Below are 20,197 nucleotides of genomic sequence, written 5' to 3' on the forward strand. Positions count from 1 at the left end.
GAGAGTAAAGTTCCTCCCCTTCTGTGACACCTGCGATAGACATGACCCCACCCCTGACAGGGTGGTTGTCATAGTTACACCTGTGTTTGTCTTGATGTGAATCCATCCACCAGTGAAAACACTTTGTCACACATTCAATAAAATGTAGATTTAATTCAATTCATGACATTTATTGTTTGTGTTTGTTTGTTGTTATTAAATACATGTTTTTCTTCAGTTTCTCACAAACACAGATGATGGAGAACATGAGCTACATTCACTTCTGTCCTTAAAGAAACTGAGGCCAAGACACCATTTTTTTTAGGTTTTTAAAACTATATTTTTCTCATTTGTGTCTGAATTCTGTCCATTCATGTGTCCATTCATAGTCCATTCATGAGTCCATTCATAGTCCATTCATGAGTCCATTCATAGTCCATTCATGTGTCCATTCATAGTCCATTCATGAGTCCACAGGTGTTTTTCTGTTCATTGTTTGGTTTGTCTTCTTCATTGCTTTGCCTAGTTTGTCCTTCCCGTCCTGGTCTGTCCTCAGTCTAGGATATCCGTCTCCGGAGAGTCCAGCAGAGTACAGGACAGCTGCAGGTAGGACATCAGGTCGACGGAATACAGGAATGAGGCGGGTTCATCCTGTGCTTGAAGCTCCGCCTCTTCACCAGCCTCCCCATCATCCCTGTGAAACCACGAAGAAGATGAGGAGAGACAGACGGATGACAGAGCTGAAGACAGGCAGGAGGCTGGACACTGGGTCTGAGAGACAGACAGATGGACACGTTAAACAGAAGGACAGACAGACAGACGGACAGAAAGGTGGGTTAATATTGAAGTATCTGGTTGGACCTTGGATCAGAACCCTCGTTAACCCTTGATAACCTTTGTTAACCCTTGATAACCCTCATTAACGTTTGTTAACCCTCGATAGTGTTTGTTGACCCTCATTAACCCTCAGTTACCCTCGATAACCTTCATTAACGTTTGTTAACCCACGATAATGTTTGTGAACCTTCAATTACCCTCTATAACATTTGTTAATGCTCGATTACCCTCGTTAATGTTCGTTAACACTTGATAACATTTGTTAACCCTCATTAACCCTCGATAACCCTCGTTAACATTCGTTAACTGTCAATAACATTTGTTAACCCTCATTAACCCTCGATAATGTTTGTTAACCCTTGATAACCCTCGTTAACCCTCAATAACCCTCGTTAATGTTCATTAACCCTCGGTAACGTTTGTTAACCCTCATCAACCCTCAGTTACCATCAGTAACCCTCATTAACATTTGTTAACCCTCGATAATGTTTGTTAACCCTCAATTACCCTCAATAACGTTTGTTAACCCTCGATAACTCTCGTTAATATTAGTTAACCCTCAATCACCCTCATTAATGTTTGTTAACCCCAGATAACGCTCGTTAACATTCGTAAACCCTCAATAACTTTTGTTAACCCTCATTAACCCTCGATTACCCTTGTTAATGTTCATTAACCCTTGATAACCCTTGTTAACCCTTGTTAACGTTCGTTAACCCTCGATAACATTTGTTAACCCTCATTAACCCTCGATTACCCTCGTTAATGTTTGTTAACCTTCAATAACCCTCGTTAACATTTGTTAACCTTCGATAACCCTCGTTAACCCAAATTAACAGGATGTTAACAACACATTCAGAAGTCAGAGTATGGTCTTGGTCAGAACAGACCTAGAGAGCGGACTTCCTTAGAACGCAAGTCTATCTGTAATGGACTCCATGCACAGCTCCACTACTTCCTGAACTTCAGGTGGGTTCCTTATTTCCCGTCTTTCATGATTGGACACACTGGTTAATCCAGGTGTGCCTGCTACTTCTTGTTGTGACTACTGATTAATTAGCCACATCTGGATTAATCAGTGTGTCCAATCGTGAAAGACATGAAATAAAGGACCCACCTGAAGTTCAGGAAGTAGTGGGGCTGTGCATAAAGTTGATTGAACAGATGGTACTGGTGACCTTTAACCCTAACCCTTGTACTGGTGACCTTTAACCCTGTATCTGCTGTACTAGTATTTACATGTATTTATTCATTTATACTAGTATTTACATGTTGTCAGTTCAGTCATGTACAGCTGCCCAGCTTCCAGTCGAGCTGGAACAAAGTGCAGCTTGGGTATTCTTTCCATCCCAGTTTACAGGAGTCACCACCCAGTGCACCCATGGTTTAAGCTACAGACCAGAACAACATGTGGGTGTTCCATGGGTTCTAGGTTTAAGCTAGCAGACCAGAACAACATGTGGGTGTTCCATGGGTTCTAGGTTTAGGCGAACTTGCAATTGGAACGGTACTTGGACTGCAACTGATGATAATTCACAAGAATGGAAGAACAGACAAGAACGTGTATTGAGAAACGGCCTCAGTCTGGATTCGACAGACGTCTACTGACCACAGCTCACCGTCTTCCTGTGGCATCATCTGATTGGCTGATTTCCTGTGTGGGCGGAGTCAGGTCAAACAGGATGGTCTCAGTGTTTGCCAAACAGAAACCGTTGGATCTCAGGACCTCTGAACAGAACACGCATGAAGGACACATGACCACATGAAAACGAGAGGGTCAAAGGTCACATCCTGAACCAAACTGACCTGAATGTCCCAGACTTCGGGACACCCTGGACTCCAGGTCCTCCTCAGGTCTGAAGGTCTGATCAGCACCTTTGGTCTGGTCCTTGTTTATGAAGGTCTGGTTTTCAGTCTTCTCAATCTGGTCTTCAGTCGTGAGGGTCTGGTCTTCAGTCTTCTGGATCTGGTCTTCAGTCCTGAGGGTCTGGTCTTCAGTCTTGAGGGTCTGGTTCTCAGTCCTCTGGATCTGGTCTTCAGTCCTGAGGGTCTGGTTCTCAGTCCTCTGGATCTGGTCTTCAGTCCTGAGGGTCTGGTCTTCAGTCCTCTGGATCTGGTCTTCAGTCCTGAGGGTCTGGTTCTCAGTCCTCTGGATCTGGTCTTCAGTCTTGAGGGTCTGGTCTTCAGTCCTCTGGATCTGTTCCTCAGTCCTGAGGGTCTGGTCTCCAGTCCTCTGGATCTGGTCTTCAGTCCTGAGGTTCTGGCCCTGTTTTCTGAAGGTCTGGTCGACTTTACCGGGTTCAAAGAATGCGAGCACCGGCTCTGACTGTGAAATCTGAAAAATGAAGAACATTGAGACTTGAACCTTCAGGACCACAGAGGAACCCAAATATTCCAGTGTTTTCTTCTGAACATTCTTTATGACGGTTCTTTATAAAACCCATTTGATTCCAGATGGAGACAACGTCCAACCACTGAAGGTTTGGAACCCTAACGGTGTGGACTAATGCAGGTTCAGATGGATCAGGTATCGACCACATCCACTAGATCTACATCAAACCTTCTGGGATCTTCTAACCCTAAAAGGTTCTGACAGGGGTGGACTGGGGCAAAAATAATGGCCTGGGAATTAGTAGGTGAGTGTTCCAGTCCAAACCACTGAAGTCCAAATGTCCATCTGTATGTGTGGACACTATTAAAGGACTGGATCATGTTGGACCACAGGAACTATAATAGACTAGAGACCAGAGGACAAGAATCAGCTCTAGAAGACAGACACAGACGGAATGTTTGATTTGAAACTGGTTCCATATATTAAAGACAAACACTAACAGAATAAACAGTGAATGTCTGTTCAACACAATGGGTCAGAAATTCAACGGAACCCACAATTTCACACAATATTTGGATTCAAGAACCACTTGACTAAACTAAGAGGATCAACGGTCAACAAAAGCTAAGCTCCGCCCACCAACAGATCATTACCCACGCTGCCTGGGGATTTGACAGAAGGGAGTCCATGTGTCCAGAAAGTGGACCAGAGTTTGTATGAGGGAAAGGGTTTGGACATGGGTGGAGCCAAAACAAGTATGTGTGGGTGGAGCGTTTCTGCTGTGAAGGTTCCACACCCCAGCACCAACCATCCAAGACATATATATATATATATATATGGGGTGTCCCATAAGTCTCCATACATAGGAGACATAATACATTCCATACATATATGGTTCTAACATGTATTTCTTTATATTTCTTCTTTATAGTTCTTCAGCAGTGGAGGACACGCATTGAAATGTGTTCCCGACAAAATGGCAGTATATAGAGCATATTATATAAATAAAAATGGTTTATGTCAAGAAACGTTTATTTTTCCTATGTATGGAGACTTATGGGACACCCTGTAGAATATATAAGAGTCCATATATAGAATATACAATGGTCCATATGTAGAATATATAGTAGTCCATTAGTAGAATATACAATAGTCCATATATAGAATATATAAGAATCCATATATAGAATATATAAGAGTCCCTATGTAGAATATATAATAGTCTATATATAAAATATATAATAGTCCATATATAGAATACATAGGAGTCCATATATAGAATATTTATTAGTCCATTAGTAGAATATATAATAGTTCGTATGTAGAATATATAATAGTACATATATAGAATATATGATACCATGAGATTTTGACTGCAGGTTTATTCAAGGGGAGGGTTACACCAGCCTAGAGTCAGGGTGATCTGGTCTAACCCTGACCCTGGAACCAGGTCAAAGGCCGACCACCAGCCCAACTGCACCACTACTCTGGTACTGTGTAGTACTGTGTGGTACTGTGTAGTGCTGTGTGGTACTGTGTGGTAGTGTGTAGTGCTGTGTGGTACTGTGTACTACTGTGTGGTACTGTGTAGTGCTGTGTGGTACTGTGTAGTGCTGTGTGGTACTGTGTAGTGCTGTGGTACTGTGTGGTACTGTGTACTACTGTGTGGTACTGTGTGGTACTGTGTAGTGCTGTGTGGTACTGTGTAGTGGTGTGTGGTACTGTGTGGTACTGTGTGGTACTGTGTAGTGCTGTGTGGTACTGTGTAGTGCTGTGTGGTACTGTGTGGCACTGTGTAGTACCTTGCAGGGCAGGTTGATGATGATGTTCAAAAGTCTATTTACTTCCTGAACCTTCACTTGAGGATCTGAACTTTGTTCTGCAGCTCGAACTTTCAACAAAGCTGAAACCAAAGAACAGAGACCTTTAGAACCTCACATAGACCTCGACCTGGACCTTCGTCATGGCTCACCAAGCAGACTCACCGTTCAGCAGTCTGGAGGACAGAGTCTCTCTGTCGTCAGGGAAACTGTCCACCAGCTTCTTCATCATCCAGGCTAAATCTTCATCCGTCCTCTTCAGCAGGAGGACACTTCCATCGGACAGCTCCGCCTTCACCTCCACCTGTCCACCACAGACCCCATCCTTCTGGACCTCCATCTGTCCACCACAGACCCCAGCCCTCTGGACCTCCACCTCCACCACATGAAGACCAGAGGACATCTTCACCTGCTGCTGAGCTGCATCTCCACAAAGACCAGGTGTTGGACGGTCTCCAGATGGACAGTCTCCTCCTGACAGTGTCTCCTCCAGGTGGAGTGTCTCCTGCTGATGGTGTTGGCGTCGTGTCAGACTTGAACAGTTAAAGTTTGTTTCTCTGGCGATAATCCCAATAATCCCAATAAGCCCAATAAGCCCATCAGATCAATAAGCTGCTCATCAGTCGACCAATCATCTTCAGAAATGATCAGTGATGTCCAGTCTGATGACACCATCAGGTCACTGAGGGTTTAACAGGAACCAGAACCAGAACCAGCAGCGAACAAGGATTGAACTACAAAAGATCAGACACCACCATGAACAAAAACCTGTCCTCCTCTCTACTCTTGCTCCTGTCTGTCCTCCTCTCTGGTCCTCCTCCACTCTGCTCCTCCTCCTGTCTGTCCTCCTCCCTTCTGTCTTCCTCTCTGCTCCTCCTCCTGTCTGTCCTCCTCTCTGCTCCTCCTCCTTTCTGCTCCTCCTCCTGTCTGTCCTCCTTTCTGCTCCTCCTCCTCTCTGCTTCTCCTCCTCTTTGCTCCTCCTCTCTGCTCCTCCAGATATATGGACTAACTCCTTATTTGCAAATAAACAAAACTAAAGTTCATGAATTCTTTCTGTTTTGTCCAAATGTCTGATATACAGTGACCTGTTGAACAGAGGTTGCTGATTGGTCGACCCACTGACCCCCAGTGGACCCTCCCCCTCCAGGGTCAGCTATCCAACCTAATCAGCTTGCATGGAGAGGGAGGGGCTAATCCACTTCCTATAGTTCAGGAGGAGTCGTCTCCATGGAAACACACTGTACATAATTAGATCAGCAGAACACACAAGAGCATAGAATGCAGTACAAGTACTTCATGACAGTACTTCAGGACAGTTTTCACAATGTGTTTGTACTTGTACTCTTCAAATGATCAGAGTAGTTTTACAGTATTACAGTAGTTTTTTGATATTACAGTAGTTTTACAGAATTAGTAGTTTTACAGTATCACAGTAATTTTATGATATTGCAGTAGTTTTACAGTATTACAGTAATTTTATGATTTTACAGTAGTTTTACAGTATTAGTAGTTTTACAGTATTACAGTAGTTTTACAGTATTAGTAGTTTTACAGTATTACAGTAGTTTTACAGTATTAGTAGTTTTACAGTATCACAGTAATTTTATGATATTACAGTAGTTTCACAGTAGTTTTACAGTCCAAGTATTAACAGTGGATATACTACTACTACAAATACTAGTACTACCTTTGGATATACTAGTACGACGAATACTAGTATTAACAGTGGATATACTACTACCACAAATATTAGTACTACCAGTGGATATACTAGTACTACAAATACTAGTACTACCTTTGGATATACTAGTACTACAAATACTAGTATTAACAGTGGATATACTACTACTACAAATACTAGTACTACCAGTGGATATACTAGTACTACAAATACTAGTACTACCTTTGGATATACTAGTACTACACATAATAGTATTAACAGTGGATATACTAGTACTATAAATACTAGTACTACCTTTGGATATACTAGTACTACAAATAACAGCACTACCAGTGGATATACTAGTACAACAAATATTTGTGCTACCAGTAGTTTTGGTTTGGGTTTGTTTTATTTTGGTTTGTTTGGTTTTGGTTTGTTTGTTTTGTTACTTCCGCCAAGGAGGTTATGTTTTTGCTAGGGTTTGTTTGTTTGTTTGTCTGTTTGTTTGTTTGTCTGTCCGTTAGTGTGCAACATAACTCAAAAAGTTATGGACAGATTTGGATGAAATTTTCAGGGTTTGTTGGAAATGGGATAAGGAAGAAATGATAAAATTTTGGTGGTGATCGGGGGTGGGGGGCCCATGGGGGGGGGGCGCAGACCAGAAAATTTCATCAAAATCTGTCCATAACTTTTTGAGTTATGTTGCACACTAACGGACAGACAAACAGACAGACAGACAGACAAACAAACCCTGGCAAAAACATAACCTCCTTGGTGTGGGGGGGCCCACGGGGGGGTCACTGATCAGCCTTGGCGGAGGTCTGCGCTCTCCGAGTGCTTCTAGTTTTGTTGTGGATTGTTTTGTTTTGGGTTGTTTGGTTTTGGTTGTTTTTGTGTGTTTGGTTTTGATTTGTTTGGTTTTGGTTTGTTTGGTTTTGGTTTGTTTTGATTTGATTTGTAAACAGACTGTTTGTGGTGGAGTCCACATGGAAGGTGTTCACTGTGAGGGCAGTGACTCAGGTGTGTCGTCACAGACAAACTAACATTAGTGACACTGAGGATCTGACTGGGGTTTCACAGATCTGATGGAAAATTGGAGACAAACATCCTACGCAGCTTTAATTAAGCTTTGATTAAGACTGAATTGTTGAGGGATTTTATGAATTAGGTGTTTGTTTTTTGAGAGACCGCCCATTTATAATATATTTATTCCAAAACATAAACTGATTTCTATAAGATGATCAAAGAAAAACACTTACAACTGTGGGTCGTCTGCTCTGCAGCTGCTGCCATTTTGAAGATAGTAACATGAAATGCATCATGGGAGATTTTCTCAGTCCAGTCTACAGAAGTCACCAACCAGTGAGCTTTAAGCTAGCAGACCAGAACAACATGTGGGTATTCCACGGGTTCTAGGTTTAAGCAAACTTTCAAATGGAACAGAACTTGGACCGCAACTGATGACGTTTCAAAAGAACAGAAGAACGGAAGAACAGACAAGAATGCATACTGCAAACCGGCCAGTGATGTCACAACTTTATTCAATTATGGGATGGATTCCGTTTCAAATGTCTAACATTATGAGGTCATGTGCAGGTATTTCATCATCGGGGTCGGTGGGACTACGAGGACGTTTTCTGCTGCCCTGATGCATGCTGGGAGTGGCTGTGGTGTTTGCGGATGTGACGCAGCAACAGCTGGCGGTCCGGACTGGAGTACTGACACTGTTGGCATGGAAACGCCTCCCCAGTGTGATGGCGGCGGCGGTGAAGGTCCAGACTCTTCTTTTGGATACTGAGGAGGAATAATAATAATAATAATAATAATAATCAGTGGTGGAGTGGTCCCTGGAGAAGTGGGTATGCTCTCAATTTTTGGCGCCTTTTTTCTTAAGTCCAGAAAAACGCTGTTATAGAAACAGTGACATGTCAGACTTCTCTATTTAGTTTACCCACAAATCCATCAGTAGTATTTGTTCACTATTATAAAATGATTTGTAGGTTTTACTGGACACACAAACAGCTGCTAGAATGGAAATGGATTCAACATGAGGAAAACAAAGGAGAAAGTTAGCCTTTCATAACGTTAGCCTTTTATAACATTAGCCTCTCATAACATTAGCCTTTCATAATGTTAGCCTTTCATAATGTTAGACTTCATAACGTTAGCCTTTCATAACACCAGCCTTTCATAACATTAGCCTTTTATAACATTAGCCTTTCATAACATTAGCCTTTCATAATGTTAGCCTTTCATTACGTTAGTTTTTCATATCATTAGCTTTTCATAACATTAGCCGTTCATAGCATTAGCTGTTCATAACATTAGCCTTTCATACTGTTAGCCTTTCATACCGTTGGCCTTCCATAACATTATCCTTTCAAACTGTTAGCCTACTCCAGAGTTGAACTATTGGTGACTCCATCTCTTCTTCTCTACATGTACACTCATATGTCCAGTTGTTTAAAACAGTGACTCTTTCTGAAACCACCTTAAACTTACCTCAGAATTATGGATAACATGAAAGTAGGTTCTCTCAATATGTGTCAGTCAGTTGAAAAACGTTTATTCTGCTATTCTCATTTGCATTTCCAATAATCGTGCATCTTTCAACGAGACGTGCAGTGACCTGTGAATCAACTGGGGTGGCACTGCCACCTGAGGTGTCCAATTAGGTTCCAGAGGTGGACAGCACTAGTTAGCAGAATTTTCCTGGGCATGACCTGCCCTACTCTGCCTCTGATTGGCTCATCAGTCCTCATGCCTAAAGTTAACCAATCTAATCAGTGAAGGCAGCGAGTACTAGCCAATTAGACGCAGAGTAGGGCGGGTCATGGCTTCACAATATGAGGGGAAAAAATGGGCCATTTGGCTGCAGATACGACTGAATGGTGCACATCAGGGGGATTTAGAAGAGGGTATACCCAATACTGACAGAAAAAATGTGAGTATACTCCATATACCGCTGTATACCCTGGACTACACTTCTGATAATATGGATTAGATTTCTATAGTATTTTCTATGAACACAAACTCAAAGCTCATACAGTGGATCATTTATTCATTCACTCTGGTGGTTTGAAATTACGTCTGTATCAACAGCTGCCCTGGGGGGGCAGGATGACGGAGGCGTGGCTGACAATTTCCCCCTACGGCCCCTCCCACCACCACTAAACATTCACACACATTCATACACCAGTGTGAGTGACACTGGAGGCAGGAGGGTGAAGTAGTGTATATATATATGTGTGTGTGTGTGTGTAGGTGTGTGTGTGTTACCTGCTGTAGTCACAGTGTGGACAGGTGTGTGGTTTCTCTTGACTGTGAGTCCTGCAGTGACGCAACAAAGAGCTGCGATCGATGGACGCATACGCACACTGAGTACACCTGTAGGGCCTCTCACCTGGACACACAAACACACAATATACACAACAGCGTGCACACACACACACACATTCAATACAAATACACTTAAACAACTCTGTGTGTGTGTGTGTGTTACCTGTGTGTGTAGTACTTGTGTGTGTGTGTTACCTGTGTGTGTTACCTGTATGTGTGTGTGGATGTGTGTTACCTGTGTGTGCGTGTGTAGTACTTGTGTGTGTTACCTGTGTGTGTGTGTGTAGTACTTGTGTGTGTGTGTTACCTGTGTGTGTTACCTGTATGTGTGTGTGTGTGTGTTACCTGTGTGTGCGTGTGTAGTACTTGTGTGTGTTACCTGTATGTGTGTGTGTAGTACCTGTGTGTGTGTGTATGTGTATAGTACTTGTGTGTGTTACCTGTGTGTGTGTGTGTGTAGTACTTGTGTGTGTTACCTGTGTGTGTGCAGTACTTGTGTGTGTGTGTTACCTGCGTGTGTGTGTAAGAGTGTGTGTGTGTGTGTGTGGTACCTCTGTGTGTGTTACCTGTGTGTGTATAGTACTTTTGTGTGTGTTACCTGTGTGTGCGTGTGTAGTACTTGTGTGTGTGTGTGTGTAGTACTTGTGTGTGTGTTACCTGTGTATGTATGTGTATGTAGTACCTGTGTGTGTGTGTTACCTATGTGTGTGTGTGTGTGTGTGTGTAGTACTTGTGTGTGTTATACCTGTGTGTGTGTAGTAGTTGTGTGTAGTACTTTACCTGTGTGTGTCCTCAGGTGCTGCTGCAGTGACCCCTTCAGGCGGCTGCTGTAGCTGCAGTGTGGACAGCTGTGGACTTTCTCTCCTCCGTGGACGCCCAAGTGTCGTCTCAGTGTCAACTTGGAGGAGAAGGTCCTGCAGTGATTGGTCAGTGTGATAAGCTGCTTTGAAAAGCTGTCCAGTGAAGGATTGTGGGTAATGTAGTCACCTGTGGCAGAGTGAACAGGAGAATCCTGTGGCCCCTCCTCCCTCCTTGGTGTGCGTTCTTCTTCTCTGTTCTTTCCTCTGGGGGGCGCTGCCGTATAAACCAGTCCAACATGACCAACTTCATTCACCTGAACTGTGTGGCAACAGGTGCAGCGAGCGGCTTACCTGGAATGAAGCTCCGCCTCCTTCGTGGCCGCTGGTCCAATCAGGCGACTGCCCGGTGCTTCTGGATAAAAGAGTTAGTGAACATTGTCCATGTGATAAAACAGACTGAAGTGAACGGTGGAGTTAATCACATGACTTTAATCACATGGATTCAGTTCAAAGCTCCCATGAGTCCATCTGATTCAAAGCTCCACGCCTTTGGTGAAAAGTCAACCCGAACCCAAACCCGAACCCTTACGACGGCGTCCTCACCTCTGTTGCGGTCCTGTGACACCTTCTGCTTCTTCAGCTCTTTCCTCCCGCTGTGGCTCCTCCCCCTGCTGTGGCTCCTCCAGTGAGGCTGAAGCTCCTCCCAGCTGGCAGCCGTCCAATCGCAGCAGACGCAGCTGAAGCCTCCACCTGCGCGGTGTGACCGCACGTGGACGTCCAGCATCCGCCGTGACGACAGCATCACAGGACACAAGACACATGACAGACTCCGCCTCCTCACACTCCCGCTGTCAGATATAAGTGGGTGGGGTGGGTGGTCAGTTGGAGGGGGGCGGGGCATAGAAACGGAGGCGATGGAAGGTGATTTGTTGATTGAAATGCGACAGAGTCCCAGAGTCCTGAGGTGGGCAGACTGCGCCATCTCCTCCTGGGTGGAGGGGGGGTGTGGCAGGTCCACTGACCCCGCCTCCAGAGGGAAGATGGAGCACTCCTCCTCCTCCTCCTCCTCCTCAAACAGGGTGCTCACCTGTAGGGCGGGTTCAGAGGTCAGACCAGAACCTTCATGAACACAAACAGCATCATTAGAACCAATATGACGAGACCATCTGAAGGGTCCTGCAGACGGAACGTTACAGCCATCTGAAGGTCCTGCAGTCTGAACATTAGAACCATCTGAAGGTTCTGCAGATGGAACATTACAACCATCTAAAGGCTCTGCAGACGGAACATTAGAACCATCAGAAGGTCCTGCAGACAGAACGTTACAACCATCTGAAGGTTCTGCAGATGGAACGTTAGAACCATCTGAAGGTCCTGCAGACAGAATGTTACAACCATCTGACGGTTCTGCAGACAGAATGTTTGAACCAGCTGAAGGTTCTGCAGAAGGAACGTTAGAACCATCTGGAGGTCCAGCAGACGGAACGTTAGAACCATCTGAGGGTCCTGCAGACAGAATGTTAGAACCATCTGAAGGTCCGGCAGAGGGAACGATAGAACCATTTGAGGATTCTGCAGACAGAATGTTAGAACCATCTGAAGGTCCTGCAGACAGAACATTAGAACCATTTGATGGTTCTGCAGATGGAACGTTATAACCATCTGAAGGGTCTGCAGACAGAACACTAGAACCATCTGAAGGTTCTGCAGATGGAATGTGAGAACCATCTGAAGGTTCTGCAGACAGAACATTAGAACCAGCTGAAGGTCCTCACCTCACAAGTGTGTGCGACCTGTAGCCCTGCCTCGGCGCTGATGTCACAGGTGGGCGGACTCATATTGTCCAGCATGTTGTATAGCAGGAAGTCTTCATCGTCCTCGGTCTGCCGAAGCCCCACCTCCTCCTCCTGGGCGTCGGCCCCTCCCCCGCTGAGATAGGTGAGTGCGGGTGGGCGGTGCCTCTGCTGCAGGTGTGTGCTGATGCTGCTCTTCAGGCCGCAGGTGAACTGGCACAGTTTACAGCGGTACAGCTCCACCAGAAAGGACTCCACCAGGCCAGCCGCCGTTGCCGCCAAACCCTCCACCACCGCACAGTAAAGGCTGGAGCTCATGTCCCCACCCACCACCTGCAGCGTCACGGGACTGATGTCTCGGTAACGCTGCTTCACTGAGCACATGCCTGACCTCTGCCCTGGAAGAGACGAGGAGACACAGTGAAAATCAACAAACGACAAAGATGCAGAAAACGTCTTTAAAACACATTTGAAACCAACCTCTGATTTGTCAGTCAAACCATGTGGAATGTGGGCGTGGTCTTTGTGTTCATGTGGTTTTTCATGTTGTTTACATGACATTTGTTCAGATCCACCAGAAAACCGACCCTGACCCTGTTCTAAACCCTAACCCTAAGCCTGTTCCTCTACTGTGGATGACAGAAGACACAGGAGGTCAACCCTCTACTGTGGAGAACAGAATTCTAAATAACACATCTCATTGTCGCCATGGGTTGAATTTTTTTCTGTTCCTTCTTTATCATGGGGTCCAAATTCAGAGGTCATTGGATCTCAGATTCTTCTTAATAACAGTATTAAGGTATGTGACAGTGTCCTCAACAGGGACGTTTCAAATGGAGGAAACATGACAGTTTTTAAGACCAAATAAGTCACATTTCCTGATGTTTAAACAGAGCACAGAGGCACAAGACAAACATTGAATTATGTCAATGACAGCTGAAACTTGTGAAGCGTCCTTCAAAACTAAGGTGGTGTGATCAGCCAGCGGGCCAGTGATGAGCCTGGGTCATTCCATGTCAGATCACCCAATGAGTTAAACCCTACCTCCTCCAAATTCAATGAAAATTGGTTTATAGGTAAATCCTAGCCAGAAAAGCCAAGTTTTCAAATTTTAGCAAAATTGGACCAACGGTTTTTGAGATATCACCATTTCTTTTTTTCCACTTTTTCGCGAAAAAGGGCGTGGCCGCAAAATTTTAAAGTGCTGTATCTCAGCAACCAGTGGTCCGATTTTCAAAAATAAAGTATATTTGTGAAGGGCAGATCATAAGGAATCTAAATATATCATTACTTTTATCTTTTAAGTGATATATCTCATCATGACCTTTTGACCTATATTTTGACCTTGAAATTGACAATTTGGGACAAATGACCCCGCAACGACTTTTCCTGAAAATTGTAGCCCAACATGTTGCCTACAACATATGAAGAAACTGGAGAGGTAATATTTTTCATTTTGAAGCAGCATCAGTTTGAAATGTGCATTACCACAGCTAAAAGTCCTACTCCTGTACATTCTATGTACATCCGTACACACAATTCAACACATTTCACACATTATATGCTTACCACATGGTTAACATGTTCTCTGTCTCTACACTACTAACAAGACAACTCAAAACCACTTGCTTGCTATAGTGCATGCTATTCTCAACTGAAACTTTATTCAAAAATATCTAGAATACAAGTCAGGGGTCACATGACCTAACCCACTTAAACTGCAGACCATATGTCTGCCACTAAATTTCCCTCAGCCTTTGATGTCTGTTAACTGCAGACCTCAAGTCTGCCCTAAATTACATCATACACAAGAATGTGAATCTTGTACACTGTCTTTCATGTCTGTATTTCTTTGATGCAAGAAGTTGTTAAGCTGCATCATTTCCTTAGTAATTCATGATCCAACTAATCTTTGTTTATACTACACTCAAATAAAATTCCCTGTATCACATATTTGTTTATTCCTCAGCAGGATGTTACATAATAGGAGTTTCCTTGGCAACAGCTTTTTTGACAAAGATAGGCCTTGTGCACAGACAGTTCACAGCATTGCTAAGTTGCAGTTCATACTGTGCACGTCCTAGCCATGACAAAGAGAATTTTCATGATATACGTTTTTATGCTTTTCTCGATTTTCTCGACATTCCAAAATGTAAGTATAATTTTTCATCAGATATCATGTGAAAAGATTCATAGTAAATTAGCCCAACAGCCCAGTCTATTAAAAAGAGATTTCTTGGTTTTCCTTCCATCTTAAGATACAGCCAACAATACAATTTGTTTGATTTGACTTAATGAACATATAGCTCATAGCCTCCTTTTTTTCAACAGGGACAACTGTAGCTTTCATACTGATGATGACCCCTGTCACCAACATCACTACACAGGTACAAAGGCCCCAGCCATTCGGAAGGTAAAACACAAAGATGAGGAATTCAAGCTTCTGGCCTTGCGTACGAGGATAGAGCGAAGGAATATCAAAACGATATGTTTACACTATGAACAAGTATTTCTCTTGAAATTTTCTAGCCTCAGAAGGAAATGTTGTGACCCATGTGACATTCACAAAACAAAACCCAGGCCAAAATGTTGGATTCCGGAGTCGGATATTCTATGTGTGATAACTGCTCTGTACCTAACCTCCTCCTCTACTAGAAACTATTGCCTCTCTTCAGATGACACTTTCAGGATTTCAAGTGAATGCAACAAATGGATTCTTGACACTGAATAGACATGTCATTACATAAAAAGACTAAAGACACTGGATTTTCGATTTTGATATTAAGACTGATAATTGGCATATATCTTCTCTTGACTTTGTGAATATGTGATGTACATGGATAATACATGGTTTATGTACACAGAATACAGGGATGATCATTTTAGTGGCAAGTATGTCTCATTCTAATTGATATTGCTTCAAAATGAAAAATATTACCTCTCCAGTTTCTTCATATGTTGTAGGCAACATGTTGGGCTACAATTTTCAGTAAAAGTCATCGCGGGGTCATTTGTCCCAAATTGTCAATTTCAAGGTCAAAATATAGGTCAAAAGGTCATGATGAGATATATCACTTAAAAGATAAAAGTAATGATGTACCTAAGATTCCTTATGATCTCCCCTTCACAAATATACTTTATTTTTGAAAATCGGACCACTGGTTGCTGAGATACAGCACTTTGAAATTTGGCGGCCACGCCCTTTTTCGCAAAAAAGTGAAAAAAAGAAATGGCGATATCTCAAAAACTGTTGGTCCGGTTTTGCTAAATTTTGGCTTTTCTGGCTAGGATTTACCTAAAAACCAATTTTCATTGAATTGGAGGAGGTGGGGTTTAAAATGTCATTTTTTGTGGGTGATTTGACATGGAATGACCCGCCTGTTCACAGGGGGTGTGGTCTGCCAGCGGGCCAATGATGAGCCTGTTCACAGCTGTACTGATACTGTGGAGGTGGTAGGATTTGATCAAGTCCACAAGTAACTGGGTACAAACCAGAAATATGTCTGGACAGACTGGTCCGAGTCCATACTGTGATTGATGGAGTCAAAGGCTTTATGGAAGTCAAAGAACCAAATTAAGCCATCATCCTCATCATCACCATCATCATCATCACCACCACAAAGACCATCATAGTCAATGAGGTCTAGCCCAGTCTGCTGTTGTTGGATGTGTGTCTGTGCTTCATGAAACCACTTTGGGTTTCATCCATAATGTCGTCCAAAACATTTTTAATTCTGTTGGAGAAAATTTGGGCGAACATTTTTATAATTGTTGTTAAGAAAGCAGATGTAACACCAGTTATGAATCAGAAGTGGGTCTTTCCTAGTAGCAGAAGAGCTGGTGGTGTTTGGAGAACATCTGTGTTCTATGAAAGGAACCATTCAGAGTAACGTTGAAGTCACCTCCCACAGACTAAGGTACTGGGACATTGGAATAACCAGTGTTAAAGGTAAACTCTAAAACTCTAGAGCCTCCAATAAAAGGTCCTTTCCACTTAAATCCATATGAAGTGTAAAGAAGGAAAACACTGTCAATATTTAGAATCAACATGACGTCACGGCCGCTGGGGTGAGTTTTGAGTCTTTGAGAATTCCGTTCAAGTTCTTTTGTCGGACATGAACCCCTGCGGATCCTCCTAAACCGGGTCAGAACCACAGCTCATCCCAAACAAAACCATGGTTTAACACGGTAGGAGATTCTTGAAAAGAACAACAGTCGTATTTCTGCTCTTTTCAGAATAAGAATGTAGCTTTACGGTGGTGTTTACATGGATTTAAACAGGTTAAAGCGGGTGTACGTCATCACATCTAAAGCCGTTACACGGCGACGTCACAGCCACGAACAAAACACCCGATGAACGAGCGGTTTCTGACACTATTGGACTAAAATAAACTAGTACCGACCTGGTGGTGTTTACATCCGCTGCTGCTACTACGGCTCCTCCTCCTGCTTCTGCTTTTTCTTCTTCCCTTGTTTTATTGGCGGATTGAAACCACCGTTTAAAGGTGCATACCGTCCCCTACCGAACCGGACTGGAAACAGCAGGCTTTGTGCATACATATATATATATATATATATATATATATATATATATATATATATATATATATATATATATATATATATATATATATATGTGTGTGTGTGTGTGTGTGTCTATATATATATATATATATATATATATATATATATATATATATATATATATATATATATATACAGTACAGGCCAAAAGTTTGGACACACCTTCTCATTCTTTGCATTTTCTTTATTTTCATGACTATTTACATTGTAGATTCTCACTGAAGGCATCAGAAATATGAATGAACACATGTGGAATTATGTACTTAACAAAAAAGTGTGAAATAACTGAAAACATCTCTTATATTCTAGTTTCTTCAAAGTAGCCACCCTTAGCTCTGATGACTGTTTTGCACACTCTTGGCATTCTCTTGTTGAGCTTCCAGAGGTAGTCACCTGAAATGGTTTCCTAACAGTCTTGAAGAAGTTCCCACAGATGCTTAGCACTTGTTGGCCCTTTTGCCTTCACTCTGCGGTCCAGCTCACCCCAAACCATCTCGATTGGGTTCAGGTCCGGTGACTGTGGAGGCCAGGTCATCTGGCGCAGCACTCCATCACTCTCCTTCTTGGTCAGATATCCCTCACACAGCCTGGAGGTGTGTTTGGGGTCATTGTCCTGTTGAAACATAAATGATGGTCCAACTAAACGCAGACCGGATGGAATGGCATGTCACTTCAGGATGCTGTGGTAGCCATGCTGATTCAGGTTGCCTTCAATCTTGAATAAATCCCCAACAGCGTCACCAGCAAAGCACCCCCACACCATCACACCTCCCCCTCCATGCTTCACGGTGGGAACCAGGCATGTAGCATCCATCCGTTCACCTTTTCTGCGTCGCACAAAGACACGGCGGTTGGATCCAAAGATCTGAAATTTGGACTCATCAGACCAAAGCACAGATTTCCACTGGTCTAATGTCCATTCCTTGGGTTTCTTGGCCCAAATAAATCTCTTGTGTTTGTTGCCTCTCCTGAGCAGTGGTTTCCTAGCAGCTGTTTGACCATGAAGGCCTGATTCACGCAGTCTCCTCTTAACAGTTGTAGAGATGTGTCTGCTGCTAGAGCTCTGTGTGGTATTCATCTGGTCTCTAATCTGAGCTGCTGTTAATTTGCGATTTCTGAGGCTGGTGACTCAGATGAACTTATCTTCAGCATCAGAGGTGACTCTTGGTCTTCCTTTCCTGGGGCGGTCCTCATGTGAGCCAGTTTCGTTGGAGCGCTTGATGGTTTTTGCGACTGCACTTGGGGACACATTCAAAGTTTTTGAAATTTTCTAGACTGACTGACCTTCATTTCTTAAAGTAATGATGGCCACTCGTTTGTCTTTACTTAGCTGATTGGTTCTCGCCATAATATGCATTCTAACAGTTGTCCAATAGGGCTGTCAGCTGTGCATCAACCTGACTTCTGCACAACACAACTGATGGTCCCAACCCCATCAATAAGGCAAGAAATTCCACTAAGTAACCCTGACAAAGCACAGCTATGAAGTGAAAACCATTTCAGGTGACTACCTCTGGAAGCTCATCAAGAGAATGCCAAGGGTGTGCAAGGCAGTCATCAGAGCTAAGGGTGGCTACTTTGAAGAAACTAGAATATAAGAGATGTTTTCAGTTATTTCACACTTTTTTGTTAAGTACATAATTCCACATGCGTTCATTCATAGTTTTGATGCCTTCAGTGAGAATCTACAATGAAAATAGTCATGAAAATAAAGAAAATGCGAAGAATGAGAAGGTGTGTCCAAACTTTTGGCCTGTACTGTACATATATATATATATATATGTGTGTGTGTGTGTGTATGTGTGTGTGTGTGTGTATATATATATATATATGTAGATAGATAGATAGACTACAGTCTAACAAAACTAATCATTATATTATGACTTCGTTCTCATAATGACAAGCGTGTTTATTTTCTTTCAGACTGGATCAGACATGTGTCTGATTACCTCTGCCAGGAGGCATTGTGATCACTTTGCTTTGTGTGTCTGTGTGCGTGCGTGTTTGTTTGTTTGTTAGCAAGATACCTCAAAAAGTTATGGACAGATTTTCATGAAATTTTCAGGAAAAGGTTGATACTGGCACAAGGAAGAAATCACTAAATTTTGGTGGTGACCGGGGAGGGGGGGGGCAGATCTTTCTTGGCAGAGGTCTGCACTCTCCAAGTGCTTTTCTTGTTTATGATTTGCTTCAGTCTGGATGTAAAACATGAGCATTTTAAACATTATCATGTGGTGAAACGTCTTCATGGTTCTTTCGAATAAATAGAGGTTAAATTTTTGTCAAAACGTTTTCTCAGATGAACTTCAGCAGAGACAAGCTCCTCCCACCATCCGTATGAGGTAATCAGGTGACTGTGGCCATGGAAACCGTGGCCCAGCAGCGTGAAGAGGAAACACCAGTCGGGTCATGTGACCAGAGTGTTGTCATCTGTTTTCAACATCCAAGCATCAGGAAGCAGCAAGTGAGAGTGTGGTCACACACAGACACGCAACATCGCACAACGTGAGGACACTGGCACGCAATGTGGTCTGATCACACAAGTACGCACAATGACAGGAAGACGCACAACATCAACACCAATGTACACAACATCAACACCAATGCACACAACATCAACACAAACGCACACTTTAATACAAAAAGTGACAAAATAATAACTGATCAGTTTAATCAATTATCAATATTTAGAATTAAATGATGAAATGAATGAGGTCAAAGGTAACATTTGCTTGAATGAAACAGGAAATGACCTGAAAAAAATAGAACAGCATGTTCTAGTACTACATATGTACACATGATACTACAAACAAAACAGAACAACTAATGACCTGCAGCCTCTCAGCCAATCAGAGCCCACTTACCCCTGACCTTTGACCTGCACCCACTGGCCTACAGATGACCTGGTCCAGGGAAGACGCTGTCATCTGCCCATGGTGCTGATACACCTGGACCTCCAGGGATGGTTCCAGACCTCCTGGGCCTCTCCACGTCCATCTGTTTCTGGACCTGGACGTGCCCCCCCAGCCCCAGTTCCTCAGGGCTCTGTA

At 43.2% G+C, this 20,197-nt stretch overlaps 2 protein-coding genes across 5 annotated transcripts; both read right to left on the reverse strand.

The window, feature by feature from the left end:
* Positions 1-383: 383 nt before the first annotated feature.
* LOC115437216 (M protein, serotype 5-like) lies at positions 384-5,793 on the reverse strand. Of its 3 annotated transcripts, none has more exons than XM_030160434.1 (6): positions 5,134-5,793; positions 4,951-5,051; positions 2,767-3,151; positions 2,623-2,724; positions 2,436-2,544; positions 384-750 (listed from the first exon to the last, which is right to left on the reverse strand). In XM_030160434.1, exons 1-6 carry the CDS (start codon positions 5,369-5,371, stop codon positions 594-596), a joined length of 1,092 nt encoding a protein of 363 aa, XP_030016294.1. In that variant the 5' UTR covers positions 5,372-5,793; the 3' UTR covers positions 384-593. The 3 variants fall into 3 exon arrangements, with proteins under 3 accessions (XP_030016294.1, XP_030016292.1, XP_030016293.1); XM_030160433.1 differs by having other exon boundaries at positions 385-750; positions 2,623-3,151; positions 5,134-5,302; positions 5,339-5,792; XM_030160432.1 differs by having other exon boundaries at positions 384-673; positions 2,623-3,151.
* Positions 5,794-8,141: 2,348 nt separating this feature from the next.
* On the reverse strand, positions 8,142-20,192 carry LOC115437204 (zinc finger protein 664-like). Of its 2 annotated transcripts, none has more exons than XM_030160411.1 (8): positions 20,012-20,192; positions 12,546-12,961; positions 11,374-11,857; positions 11,122-11,182; positions 10,958-11,044; positions 10,751-10,884; positions 9,911-10,034; positions 8,142-8,425 (listed from the first exon to the last, which is right to left on the reverse strand). In XM_030160411.1, the coding sequence occupies exons 2-8, from the start codon at positions 12,945-12,947 to the stop codon at positions 8,254-8,256; spliced, it is 1,464 nt and encodes a 487-aa protein (XP_030016271.1). In that variant the 5' UTR covers positions 12,948-12,961; positions 20,012-20,192; the 3' UTR covers positions 8,142-8,253. The 2 variants fall into 2 exon arrangements, with proteins under 2 accessions (XP_030016271.1, XP_030016269.1); XM_030160409.1 differs by lacking the exon at positions 20,012-20,192 and adding an exon at positions 16,967-17,052.
* Positions 20,193-20,197: the final 5 nt, after the last annotated feature.

Source organism: Sphaeramia orbicularis, chromosome 17 (genome assembly GCF_902148855.1).
Source record: "Sphaeramia orbicularis chromosome 17, fSphaOr1.1, whole genome shotgun sequence".
Taxonomy (NCBI): Eukaryota; Metazoa; Chordata; class Actinopteri; order Kurtiformes; family Apogonidae; genus Sphaeramia; species Sphaeramia orbicularis.

Coding starts and splice junctions, on each gene's coding strand:
- LOC115437216 (XM_030160432.1), bottom strand. CDS start 5,371: ATGTCCTCTGGTCTTCATGTGGTGGAGGTGGAGGTCCAGAGGGCTGGG. Junction 5,052..5,133: donor GTCCTCCAGACTGCTGAACG/GTGAGTCTGCTT, acceptor CTTTGGTTTCAG/CTTTGTTGAAAGTTCGAGCT. Junction 2,545..2,622: donor CCGAAGTCTGGGACATTCAG/GTCAGTTTGGTT, acceptor TGTTCTGTTCAG/AGGTCCTGAGATCCAACGGT.
- LOC115437204 (XM_030160411.1), bottom strand. CDS start 12,947: ATGTGCTCAGTGAAGCAGCGTTACCGAGACATCAGTCCCGTGACGCTG. Junction 11,858..12,545: donor AGGTCGCACACACTTGTGAG/GTGAGGACCTTC, acceptor CCCGCCCTACAG/GTGAGCACCCTGTTTGAGGA. Junction 10,885..10,957: donor TCCTGTTCACTCTGCCACAG/GTGACTACATTA, acceptor CAATCACTGCAG/GACCTTCTCCTCCAAGTTGA.